A 14,469-nucleotide genomic window follows, 5' to 3' on the forward strand; every position below is an offset into this window, starting at 1 on the left:
AGCAATCGCTTGTGAAAGATTCAAGTGTTTGGAAGGTTCATGTCAATGTTTATGATCATGACACTACTTCTGTGGTTCCCATACCTGCTTTTCCTGTTACTCAAACGCTAAGATGTGTGCTCAAACACATCAGATTTGAAGTCGCACAATTTCATAAAATAGTGTGAAAAGACCATTTTTAAACCTTCTCGCAGACAAGCGCGGGTGGAATTGGCCTCAAAGAAATATCTTCATGTCCCAAGACAAATGCTTTGGTATTCAAGGCATAACAATCATTTTAAAGTTTGTGTTGTGTATGGAGTTCTAAGTCAGTTCACCAGGAGGTTGGTTATTTCTGTGAAGCGATTCAGTAAAGTTCATCTGGACCGAGGAAGTGCTTGAGAGCTGAATCTAATTGCAGAAGAAGATTCTAAGTGCGAACCGAGTCTGAAGTCCAGTATTTTGGGGTGTCCTATTCCCCTTTTTTGAGATAGAAGTCATCTGCATGGTGACCCTTGCTTCTTGTCTGTTTCCAATGTTCTTTAGAGGTAAATTCGCCCTCCCCCCTCGTTCCAGCTGATTTACACCGTCAATGAACTGTGTCACCATCCGGGGAGTCGTTTTTCGTTGCAGAGCCTGCTCAAGTCCTCTCTCATGTCATCTTCCTATCATATCAGATGTTTAATCCAATTATACTGTGATCCAGTCATGATCATTGCCAATATTTATAAAACCCTGAGGACACACGAAGTGTTAAACATTGTCACCATTAAAACAACACTCTGTCGTTGGTTTTTTTTTATATCAGCGTGATCTCGCTTGATTTCTTCACTGCGTCTGAAACATTCAGGCTTTCTAACTAATTTACATTCATTTATAGTCGAACACTTGTCACGTTACTAAGCATACCACGATCATACTACATGAGTACATTCTAAGCCAAATATCAAGAGGCGGTGAACTTTAAACACATTTTGAGATTAATCAAATTAGCCAATCTTAACATTAAAAGCTTTTACTGGATATTTCATGACATTTCAAATTCTCACCTTATACATAAATGTACCAGCTTACAAATTGTTCATCCCCGACCTCTGGTTCTTTTTGAGCCATGCGTTCTTAAGGTGAGCTAAGCTAAGCACCTCCATCTAAGTTTCATTTTTCAGAAGTCATCTTTCTGATTTAAGTGCAACAGTGATGTCACGCAAATATACTAAATTATGTACAATCGAGACTCAATGTCTCCTTATCTACCTAACTTAATTAATTGAATCACTTGGAGGGTCGATCTCTTATACACAAACGATAACTTTTATTCAGGGTTGTAGGCATGATGGATTTGTACCTCGGAACACTGAGCATGCGCTATCACGTGAAGAATGTTATCTTAGATTGGTAGGGAACCCTGTCATAAATTAAGTCCATTGTTTGTTAGCATAAAGCTTGTGTTTGTTCATAAAACTTGAGCTATATATACAAGCTGTTTGTTTAGCACAGATCATTCCATTGTACAATCATAATTTGTTATTCACAAGACTCAATTACTTCTTCAATAATGTACTAATTGCCGATTTATCCATCTATATGCTTTCAGTAACTCCGAATACTGCTTGTTCCCCTTCTCAATATAATGAATTTTTCTTCTTTTCTATTCAAGTTTTATTCTTATTCACTTATGTCAAATGCATACAACATCATGCAAGCACAATTGCTAAAATGATCAGTCAAAAATGAGCATATAAACGAGTTTTCAATTCACATCTAACATCGAAATTTCGCAAGGTAGGTGGTACCCAGCAGAACTGGTTCCCTTTGGTGATTTATATCCCAGGTATTTACCTTAATTGAATGATGGTTACTTAATTAACCAAATAAAAGACTGTTGAAAAGACTGTGTACAGAATTATTTGCACACAGTTTTTTCTCCGATTCGTGAAGCCAGTTTTGGTAAAAATAAAGCCTGTGTTTGAATACACCACTGACGATTAAAGCTGTTCTTTTTTATTTCAAAATCTAACACGAAATGGTCAACTTTCAGACTACAAACTCCTGTGTCTGAGGTGTATTCTTTTCACTTTCTTTTAAAGTTAACATTGCATCGTCGGTGACAAAATACACCGTAGTACGAAGTGCAGCCACGTCAGAATCGTATAACTAACACAAACGTTCACCTGAGGGCGGTATTCAAACTTAACGACCACGACTTGAGCGCAATGCGGTTGATTGCAAAGATTTCAGTATCAGTTTGCATATCACAAAATTATTACTGATCATCTCATCGACCAAACCACACAAAGTTAAGTCTCATATAGATTGAAAGAAAAGAAATACCAAGACAACATCTGATTTCTATTTATTAATTTCACCCTTGCTTAATTAAGTATATGTACATATTTTTTTCCATTCCCTGTCAGATTCTGTGTTAGCTCTTCATGAAATGAGCATACAATAATTGCAATGAACCCTACATCACTTGTTTTGCGATTTTCTTGCCAAAAAACATTATTCCCGTATAAACTAGTTTGCTGTGCATGGTCATGTTTTCGGCAATGGATGATTTCTATTCAATTTTATGGTAACAAATTTCAAAAAAATTAAATAAAAAAGTATGCGTCTTTGCTTCCGGACTTTTTTTTTTACTGTGTAGCTTGATAAGTGGTTTCTATTATGGGTCCCCAGTTTTGGTACTAACATCGACGCAGCTTCATTTCACATTTGACTATTCGATGGCCTTCCCATCCATCCCATGTTATACCGCGATCATCTGGACCTTGTTGATATTCCCCATTCAGGCCGTACGGAGCACCAGAGGTACCACTGCATGTGCCGAGCCACCAACCTCCCTTCAGCTCAGCTGCACAATTAGCATTGGTATCCTCATCATTGTCCATGTCGTATGTAGAGAAGCTTCGACCACTGAGATGTGGAGGGAGGGGACCTGATGCAGACGTTAGAAAGAAAAGCATAAAAGATGTCCAACAATCCATTTTTACTGATTTGACAATAATTGATTCTTGGTTTTAAAAAACAGTAGATAATGAGAAAGAACATACAGGCATTGTGATATGCATCTGTTGGTCGCACGAATTCAAAAGCAATTCCAAAAATCGAATGAGACAAATTTGGAAGAAAATTTAAAAACACAAACCCGTTTTCAGCGGTCGTAATATATTCTGATGTACCAGATAACAACTCATATCATTTTGTCTATCAAAACGAGTGGAGAAAGACATCGGAAAATATTCGAACAGAACAGTTCTTAGACATTCTGACTTATAGAAAAAAAATCTTAATGTCTTAGTAATAAATGCTAGTCAGGCTGACTACCATGTTGGGCCAAGAAAGAAGATATTAGACCTAAATGTTTGACTGAGATAAACGAATCATTTTGGATATGTCTGCAACCAAATGACTGACTTTTGTCTATACAGTGTGGAGTAATTGTGATGGTGAAATGTTGTTTCTTTGCAGAGAAATTCCCTTTTTTTGTGGCTATGTCAATTTGATACCAACTTACAATCCAGCCTCCGTAGTCAGGGTCCATATCACAGTAGACCTCCAGACCGCTACGGTACTTAGACGGGTAGATGGTGTACATACCACTTGCAGTGATATCAAAATTATACAGGGAATGGCAATCTGAAAGGAAAATAATATATGCCTTGAATGGACATTTTGGATGCATGAAAAAGAACTCACTCTCAATAAATGTATGGACAGTTAACAATTATCATGGACTCAGCCCGCTGCCTCTAATCAGATTTGTGATTCAGTCACTATTTAAGAATTAAAGCAATTATTATTGCTGGTCTTCAACATGACAAGGTGCTTTTAATCATTTTATAGGGAGGGGATGGTTACTTTCGTCCCCTATGTTCTCGAGTATCCTATGATAAATCGCTTTAAATCTAAACATGCATATATATTCAGACATCCATTTAATTAAACACACAAGGTTGGTAACACATTCATTAATAGTTGAACATTCCCATGCAGCCGATGGAATCGAAGTTGCCCGAAAAGCCTCGTAGTGGGTATGCTCTGTTGAAATACCAAACTAGCTTTTATCCAAGACTTCCTTGCGCTGATCCTAAATTTTGACCAATCGACGGGCGTGTATCCAGTGGCGTATCCAGCGGGGAGCAGGAAACACGTCCCCCCCCCATGATTTATTTTTTACCTTGAGTGAGACGTTTGATTTCATTCCCTCCCCGACATCATGCGGAATGAGCCCGAAGCCATTCGCCTTTGAATTTGTCTCCCCCAACACCAAAAGCTAGGTCTGCCGCTAGTAGCTTCGCTGGTACCTATCGTATATATACCTTCGCTGGAAAGCATAACATTTGCAAGCAGTTGTATTGAAGTCGAGGTCCAGTAACCCCCCCCCCATCCTCCATTATTGTTCTCGCAGGATTTGAATACTGGCATGTAAGTTTAATTCTTGTTTTGTCTGACCATAGAGCTACAAACCTGACCGACCACTTGAAGACCATGGTTTAAACTTGTTTGAAGTTGATCTGATATAACACAGGAGCACACGCCTCATTGACACCGTTTTCTGTTAATTCAGCTGACAACATTTGACCAATCGACATCCTCCATCACCTTCCGGACAGAAAATGTCTTAATAACGACTCTGATTGGCTTATACGCTGCGTTGCATAAAATGTCCATGCACGCATGTATCAAACGTGCGTACGGAGCTTAATATGGTGGAGTAGAATGGAGAAACTCAAATTGTGCGTTATAACCCAGACCCCACATAAAACGAGGCGACCCCTTCGCAGTTTGGTCAATATCGGTACTAAAAAGAAGCTTCATTTACTTGATATTTTAAAGGATTGGTATTGTAAGACGAACATACATGACATTTAAGACCCGTGAGAAAACAAGTATATTCTAAAAGGGATCTGATTGCTTTTGTATCGTTATTTGGCATACCTAGACTTACCATACGGACGGAAGCGACGCAGTTTCATTTCGCTACTCCGCGCTAACGCAAAGTTACCCCCACCAACCCATCTCATACTGCTGTAATTCCCGTCGGTCGAATTCTCAGGAAGGAGATATTCGCCGTTCAAATTGCCCCAAGAATCCTGCGGAGACTCGCACTCGCCAAACCACCAACCTCCTCTCGTCAGAGCAGCACAGTTGAGATGGTCTTCACCATCGTTGTCTTTATCGTAGGTGGAGAATGGGCGTGGTGTCTGGCTTGATGGCAAGGGGGCATTACCTGTACATTAAAATGTAGGACTTCTTTCTGTGATCGTCATCAGATATGAATCAAAGATTAACTGAAATTGGAAGAACGACGTATAGGTAAGAGTTAGTCGGGGACCTGATAGAAAATGGCTGAGAGTATTTTGGTTGACCCTTTGCAACAGAAAAAAATGTACAGCCTGGTGCCACTGCTACCTTAAAAGGGTTAGACATTATTGTAAATAATAGTACCGACTGGTTCCTCCACCCTCAGGGTGTAGTTGTCTCCTTCGACACGAAACGGCCATCGGTATCTGGTAGTGTTTATCCAGTTGACCTGATCGTCAAATGACAGATCAATCTGTAGTAACCATTTATACTCCATTTATACGAAGTTTCTCGTTTCCCAGCCAGAACTCGCCCGTCAGATCGCCGAATCCGTCCCGGTACTCGGTCCAGTTGCGAATGAAATTGACCGACCCGTCAAACCGCTTCTGAAACACCTGAGACCACAGAATTTGCTTTGTGTTGAAAAATTTGTCTTCCCGAAGACAACATATTATCTATATGTTGAAAATCAAAATTTCTTTTGTTTTTCTTTGACTAATTTTTACCTTTCTTGTCCCTTTTTTGTAATGGCATATTTCTACACATTTAGCAAATTTAGAATCTTTTAGGAACTTGACAGTAGTTTAGTTGTCTGACTATCGGGTCTTTTCAAGGAAATTTACCTAACAAATAAATTTTCACACCTTTCTACCCCTCCTTTCCTTCTTTATATTATCGGCATGTTTTAATAGCACATTTTTTAATTGCTGCCTAAGTTGTACGAGTTGAACTTCAAGAAGTAGAACCACATTCCAGGTAATAAATCTCACTTAGGTATTCGCTAGTTTAACCGCAATGCCCTTGAGGTAGCCTTGGCCAAGGCGATTTCAGCGCTGTTTTGTCGCGCGTCGCGTATGGGGCCCACGGCAAGTGCGTATCACCATGTATTCACGACACACCAACGCCGGTACGATACGATACGGTACGACGAACCTCATACAGAAAACGGTGTGCACTAAATATCATATACACGTACGTGTGTTTGTGCGTATCAGGCGTTGTCTGACGAGTTACGGACTGGTATAGAATATGCTTTGTGCGTATTGTCTCTCACGTACGGGTAGTTCGCATGGACCTCGGACAAGTACGTAAAACCTGGAAAGTTCCCGTTGGATCTAAACGTGAGAAACTGCAACTTTTTTGGAAGGTTTAAAATTATGCAGTGAACATTCGCTGATTTCGAAATGGACATCTTTGGAAAGTGCAAAAGTTATGCAATTGGAAATTTTTTCATGCTTGAAGATGACTAATTACACTTCTTTTGAGAGATTTACCGGATGTGATTGATCATTATTTTGTCGAGTATTCGTTGGAAGATATACATTCTGTGCGGGATACGCTTCTAAACTTTCAAACAGGCATTTGACGCACATGCACCCGTGCACGATAAAAAAAAAATTGTCGCGTTCGCGTTCACGTTTGCGTAATCATCTAAACCTCCCTTTTGCTCCTGGACAGGTGGTACCGTGCACGTTACATATCTCTTCGATGAATATATGTTTTGCCAATTCACGTACGCGTCAAGCTGCAGGATATGAGGGTGAGTGAGGAGGCACTTCAGTTATGGAGTGCTGAAGTGAATACGTCACGCGCACAATTAGTGTGTAAAAGGCATTAGCGCGAGAACCAACGTGTGAACCAACACGCGCGTACTCCATTCGTTTGCACTGCACTTTCTGGTTCACAGTGACGTCACACTTAGTCTGTACGTGAATGCGGGTGGTGACAATGGGAAACTTTGAGACGCTTGGTGGCAGCAAACATACTGGTTCTTTTTAGCAGTTCTTGGCACGCGCGCATTGTTATGAGCACGCGCAATACTGTGAAATATTGGACTGGTATGTCTGCTGCCACCAGTGTCTCAACGTCTCCCATGTGCAGACAACACATAAGAACGGTAGACCGTCTTGACCGTCGGAAACCGGGATGCACGCACTGCATATACACAGCGGACAGGAATTATTCGCCCAGCGCCTTGAGGCTACACACAGTACACTTGGGGAAGAAAGCAGGGCTGGACCGTAAGGGACATTGAGGCAGTCCACCAGCCTCATGAGGAAAGGCCAATTCATTGATTTGCCTTGCCCTACCCCCCAGTCCAAATGAACCAAACATGTTCATTCTTGTGGTATGAATATCAAAAGATTAATAGCAGTCCCTAAAAAGGCAAGAAAAATTGGAATGTCCATTACATGCATAAAAACCCAATGAGATCTGGCATTCAGGCAGAGAGTCGCACATCGAAACCAGCCGAATAAACCACATGAGCTACAGTTCAACTTTGTCTCAATTCATCTCGGGCCTTGTGTCGATTCATAATTATACGTCGAACCTGTCGGGTAATAGTAGTCGCCGTTTATCCTGGGCAAGGATGGAATTAAGTCACTTGTTTCTTTTTTTCAAAGAGGTAAAATAAGAAAGCCTCCGCTCTTTTGCACTTTTTAGATGTGGTGAAATCACTCAATTAAGAGTCAAGTTAATTTGCCTCTTGACATCTATTTATTCGTTTTCATCAGAATTATTTCCATCAAGACACAGTTCATGCCTTTGTCTTGCATATGGATGTACGAGTAAAATCCTTTCAGTGAAATCCAACCCTGCGCTGCATATATGTTTTTTTCCCATGGGGACTGTGGTGATGCTGGTCTTATAATCCCGTTATTATCAATTTCTGAACATAGATTTTCTTCTAAATGGTTTAAGTTCCTAGTTGGATGTCCCCGGCACCCTCAAACCAATAAATCCGAAAAAAAAACAGGAAAAGGTAGTGAGCGTTGACCCTATAGCAGTTCTATGTTTGCTTTCAGTAACTGCTCCGGAGGGTAACAAGGCACAGTAAAGGTGACATATTTCAGGCTGTTTAACATAAACAGAGGTAGGATTACATGGGAGGTGATTGCAGTTGGCCGTTTTTTTTTCAATTAATTAGCAAAAACGGCGTACACAGGAGACGTCAGTGACTCTTCACAGAGTTTAAAAAAAGAACTATAAACCACGCCCTTCACAACAACAATCGTCCCGAGATAAAGGTAGAGAAAGATTTCCCGCAAAAACCCGAGCACAGAGTAAACGGTTGTTTACGATTACTTCCAGCATTATAGCAATAAAATAAAAAAGCAACTTTTACAAGATCCCCTTTACCTCTCATAGACTGAACCTTTGTTTCATTTTAACTAAAAGTACCTCACTTGTCATGACTAGTTCCCCCCCCCCAAAAAAAATCTTCAATTAATTATGCAAGAATCAGACGAATCTTTGAAAAGACTGGGTTTTTTTTCTTTTTCAATGTCCTTCCTCTTCCAATTCATCGAGGCACACTTACAATCCAGCCGTATGGGCGAGGCTTCATATCACAGTAGACCTCCAGGCCGTCAGGATACATCGACGGGTAGATGGTGTACACACCACTCTGGCGGATACCACGGTTATTCAAGACTTCGCAATCTGAAAGCAAGAAAAATTCTGTCGTGGAAAACACCGTCCTTTTTTTCTCCGAGATCTGTGGGAGGAATGATCCTGAGGCTCCTAGAAGTAAAGTAAAACGTACCCATGAACACGCAGAGCAGTACATTTACGTAAACGTATATTTTATAAACGGTGGGTGCACCATGTCCATGGCTGGCTCATAACTATGTTTGAGCATCGCGTTCCAATCCCACTATGGATCTGCCTTACTACCATTGCAGCTCTGTTATATACTTCCGATGACTTGAGGAGAATGCTCAGGATTCTAATAGTCCCATCACAATATCGCTGATATCATTATATAGGCCAGCTACGTTTTCGGTAATTTGCTTCATACTTGGTCGGGTAGTCACGTAAAATAAGGCCATGGAGTGAATGTTCAACATCGTGGATTAACTTTGGGTCATGCATAAGCTAGAGCAACTATGAGTAGACACTTTTTAAATTAGCTGGAGACTTACCAAGAGGCTTTTGACCGCAATGATTACCGTTGAATCCGGGTGCACATTGACAACAGAAAGACTCGCCAGATTGTGAGCATGTTCCTCCGTTTTGACAAGGGTTAGAACTGCAAGGATCTTGACAAAATCAAACAGGGGAAAAAATTCAAATTATTTCTGGAAATGACATAATATGGAGGGCCTGGAAATGAAATAAAATGACTGAGACAAAGAGCTTACAATAGCACAAATCTTAAAGTAAGACCTCGTGAACAAGACACGGTCTTGACACAGTTTAACGACAGTAAACGACTGGATCAGTTCTATGTCAGAATATTGAGGCTATTAGAAAGAACCTTGCATAAGCGCGTAAGCTGTGGAGAGCAGTTGCGTCAATTTGTGCCGGAAACTGGGGGAGGGGTGATGGCTTGCTCGGCCAATTTCAAAAGAGGGAGGGGCGATACTGACATATCATGTGATACTGGGGTGGGGGTGATTGTCAGATATATATCTGTAATAAATATTACACTCCTGCAGAACCTTACACCAAAACGGCGCATTCATGACTTTTCAGAAACTGTTCGGACGGAACAAATTTGACTCGGCGAATTGATTTCGGAACGGCAGAGGATTTTGGCTCCACGGGGTCTGCCATGCTCATTTCATTAAGTGCGGGAGAATCACAGTGTGGTATTAAACGTCGTGCTACTGCCGGGTGGAATGTAATTACTATCTGAAGTTGGTCCTAAACTTTGTTGATAATTTGGAATGTGCATGTTCACAATGAGTGGTAGAGTTGAGAAATAATCATCAGCAAACAAACACATAGACATATATGGCAATTAAAAATGGAAATTTCTCAAAACGCACGGGGCAGCTTGCTAGACGGAGATCGGGGGAGATGGGCTTTCAGTTATACCATTCCTCTTTCCTATTTTTGTTTGTTATGAGATAAGATAAACTCCAAGGTAACCTTTGAAACTAAAAATCCTGTCCGGATGTCGGAATAAGACTACGAAATGATATCGAACTGTTCACTTGGGTGATATTTCATTGAGATGTCATTGGAATATAGTCGGAACCTTATCGTAGGGCCTTGGGCCTAGTCATCGATTTATTTCTAGAAATAAAAAGCAGTGCTCACCAAAGCTAAATTCGTTTTGTTTACATTACATTTTCGTACTTTAACAATAGGGTCTAGTATACAAACCATGACAGTCAAAGAAGTGATGAATCTCCTCCTGGTCGCTGGTAAAGATTGGAGTATCCGTGTAGAACGGTTCCTGTGATCTCTGGAGCGGCTTGGTGTACAAGGGACCCGGCCAGATGCTGGTACACCGACAGTGATCGCTCTTACTCCCAGGCAAGACCCAGTGAAGACGTCCATTCTGGCGTAGGTCTGGCTCTTGGCTAAAGTAACACTCCTCACCCAGAACCACGACCCAAAGGGTCACTTGCAATGGAAAGATAAGGCACACTAGAAAAAGCACACCCGTCAAAGGTTGTCGTGAGAAATCTATGTGGGTTCTGTGAGTCCTGCTGTACAACCTGATGACTTGCCATATTTAAGGCATAGCAATTTATGTATATACAAATGCAAAAGAAGGCAAACTTTATTTGTAACAGTGATGGGATGGAGGCCACAACTCTCTTGGACAACATTTTGTCAGTTGCTCTAGGGCCCTAATAACGTAAGTTTATTTCTTTTCATATAAATGGCACCTTACATTAAGTTTTATAGAAGCTTCACATAACCACAAAATGTCCAAATAAATCTTACATACACCCCCGATTGCCATAAAACGATTGCAAAAAATCACAGGAAATATTCAGTTATCGCACTGAAACATGTCCCCTCTTTACATCAGCCTGAAAAAATAGACGAAAATATGGCTTCGGAAATATGAGTATGCGTTTCTACAATTTATCCAACGTGAGGAACATTTTATGCTGTTGTCTCCAGTAGCGTTGCTTTACAGTATAGAAAAATTATAATTTATCATGGCAGAAAAGGCGAAGTATAAGTAATTGAGCGTCGACCTCTCTTGTATCAGGCTCATTAACACAAACACACTTTCCTTAGACTGGCACAATTGCCCATGTTTTTACAGAAAATTATTGACAATTACATTAACATTAAACAGCCCACCCCAGACAACACAAAGGTTTCGTCTGCCATTTCCCACGTTTGGGCTTGATAGTGTAGAACAGAAATTTTCCGTATTATACGTATTTGCAAATTAAACATGTATGGATGCTTCAAATCAAACCTAAAAACAGAACAAAATGTCAAGTCGGAGGCAAATTTTGCCTACAGTAAGAGAAACTTTGAAAGTAGATCAGTACAGGAAGCAAAATGGAAAACGATGACGTGCGGCGTACTAAGGCATAAAGGTAAAAGGCGTAAGCCTTATAAAGAGACGACACAGCAAAAAGGAACACGATACAGAACGACAATCGGAGAAATTGATCAAACCGATAATGCCAAGTATGGGTCAGTCATGAAACCATTCATTCAAATCAGAGCTGAGCATAAATGTACATGTTTAAACGTCAAAAAGAAATCGAGTGGCAGACAGATTCACTTGACTACAATTTATGTACAAATGACGCTGTCAATTTTTTAAAAAAGTAAACCAGACAATTAGTCAGCGGTTGAAGCGCCTTAGAGTAATTAGAAGCAAATAGCCATTTAAAAGTATTTTAAAATCAATCTGATCTTCATATGAAATGACAGACAATGTGACAAACGGAAGTGGAAGAAATATAAATCAGAGCGTAATTAAACAATGTTTACAACTACATGTACAAATAAGAGTCTTTGACACGTAATAAAATGTGCAGTACACTGCACATGTGCTCCATGAAGTTAAGTGGAAATTTTTTGAAGCCGGCTATAAATGTACCTGAAAATCCTATTGTTTGGTAGTTTGTGAATATCAGTGTAAGAATAATTATTTGGGTTTTTGTTTATAGGTAAAATAGAGATGCAGTGATTTATATCCGCGCTTGTGCGAAGTCTGATGGTCAGTCATAATTAGCATTGAAGGCAGTCAGAAAATTAATCAGCATCCGAAACTGTTTGAAGTGTACGGATGAAAATCTCCTGACAACTAGATATCCTCGAATTTGCAATTTTCTGATTTGGCTAAATTATTCAAACACAAATGGATTTTACCCCAGCATAATGACTCCAAACATGAAATATTGAGGACCAAAATCCTTTTTGTCTTTCATGGCCGATTTATAATGCGGCATTTACAATTCTGAATTAGCATTGCTGGCATCCATTAGATTTAAATGTACTTGAAGGTTTTGTGCTCTTTTGTCGAGTGAGACTCTGGCAGATTGCTTTTCAGTGTGTGTTTAATTTGGGAAAACAAGTAGGAGAGGATCATGTTTGTAGCTGAATGTTCATATCGAAGTAAAAACAATGTGAAAAAAATAGTATGTATTACGACGATTTGCTACCTTCACACTGTAAAGCCCACCCAAACACGAAATTTCGAAACTTCGTCGGACTTCGCAACCGCCACTGCAACGAAAACAACAGCCAAACTAAGGTTGAAGGTCTTGAGGCCGGCTTTAAGGTGACCTCAAGGCCGAGGTTTAAAGCTTTGGTCTTGCCATCCTTTGTCCAAATGGAGAAGACATTGACGATCCTATTGACATTGCTGATATATTTAACGAACACTTTTCTACAATTGGGAAACGTGGTAATGATCCCTTGTACGAGCCTGGAAAAAAACGATAATGCTGATGCTCCTGTCCATGACTCCTTCCGACGATGAATGCATGATACCTCACATTACAGAAGAATTTGTTCGAAAGCAAATATCATCAGTGTCATTAGGGAAATCAACAGGTCCGGATGAGCTAAGTGTAAAATGATCAAAATGGCCATGTATTACCAAATGTCCAACACATTTGTAACCTCTCCGTCACATGTGGGAGATATCCCAAAGACTGGCAACATGCTCTGGTGACACCAAATCACAAGGGAGGAGACAAATGTAGTGTAAGCAATTATCTCTATACTACCAATTGTCTCTAAGATTTTGGAAAGGTGGGTGCACTCCTCAGTATACTTTTACCTTGAAGAAAATAAGTTGTTAACTTGGTTACCGATTTTCATTGGAGCTGGATGGGGAATTTCCCCGTGTTTTTTTTCCATGGGGTTTTTTGTGCGGGGTTTTCGCCCATCCCGTGATCAGTGTTTAATTAATGCCTTGATTATTTAAATGTTCACATGTGTATGATGTTGTAGTGGTCGGTATTTGTAAATATTAATGTTTGTCGTATTTGTCCGTTTTACTTTCATCATGAGTTTCTAACTATTGTGTTAATTTATGATGGCAGGGCCCAAATGGAAACCAGTTTGAAACTGTTTGGGCATACCCTGAGTAAAGAAATGGAATAAATAAATAAACAAATAAATGCTGGCTATTATTTGGTCATTTGAAAGATTTAATTTCACGTCATAACTACCTTCGCGTAATTGATATTCTCTGTTAAATTTTATTCAAGTCCAGGTAACTTTTCTTCCCTTCCTTTTGGCACTTAACCATAAATTATGCAATATCGGAGAGGCTAAAATAAAATGTAGACTTACCAAGGGTGACAGCAACAAGTGAGGTCAAAGCTAGAGGCCGCATTCTAGTGACTGTAGACTCATCGCCTTGCAGATGCAACTTACAACGTTTGCTGAATCCCCCTTCCTCAGATTACAGAAAATCCACCGCGAAAAGAAACAGATGGATTTGAAACAGAGTGCCTTCGAAGCTCTGAGATCACTTACGATGTTGTGTGAAAGTAATACATACACAGCACGCAGGTTTACACGATCGGTGGCTTTCTTGATATTGATAACAGCTCCTTCGTATGCAAATTTCGACCACAGTACCAATGGGATCATTTTTGAGCGAATAGTCTGGCATAATAGACCTTTCCACTAATAAATAAATAGTTATGGACACACGGGCACAAATGGCCTTGGGGCACGAAGTGTGAGCGGGCCATTGAAAATGTACACGGGTGCGATTTTGATAATTTTCTCTAAGGTTTTCAGGCTTTGCTCAGTTTTTTTCCTTCTTCAGAAAATCCCATTAAATCCTTTTTGCTATTAGTTTCTAATCTAAACCGAGTTTTTAGTGCACAGGCTGCAAAAAGACTTCACAATCGTGAGTTTTCCTGTGCGCACGAGATTGCCGTATCTAAACCAGTCTCGCCTTTACGATTAAATCGGAGCAAGATTAAAGAGGTTTCCGTTGCTGCGGAT

General features: G+C 40.1%; 1 protein-coding gene across 1 annotated transcript; it reads right to left on the reverse strand.

Moving 5' to 3' along the window:
* Positions 1–2,351: 2,351 nt before the first annotated feature.
* On the reverse strand, positions 2,352–13,846 carry LOC110986416 (microfibril-associated glycoprotein 4-like). Its single transcript, XM_087135428.1, has 8 exons — positions 13,804–13,846; positions 10,402–10,644; positions 9,213–9,329; positions 8,609–8,730; positions 5,559–5,681; positions 4,931–5,186; positions 3,493–3,618; positions 2,352–2,917 (listed from the first exon to the last, which is right to left on the reverse strand). Exons 1-8 carry the CDS (start codon positions 13,844–13,846, stop codon positions 2,667–2,669), a joined length of 1,281 nt encoding a protein of 426 aa, XP_086991554.1. The 3' UTR covers positions 2,352–2,666.
* Positions 13,847–14,469: the final 623 nt, after the last annotated feature.

Source organism: Acanthaster planci, linkage group LG04 (genome assembly GCF_054643075.1).
Source record: "Acanthaster planci isolate LZ-2023a linkage group LG04, COTS_SCS, whole genome shotgun sequence".
Lineage (NCBI taxonomy): Eukaryota > Metazoa > Echinodermata > Asteroidea > Valvatida > Acanthasteridae > Acanthaster > Acanthaster planci.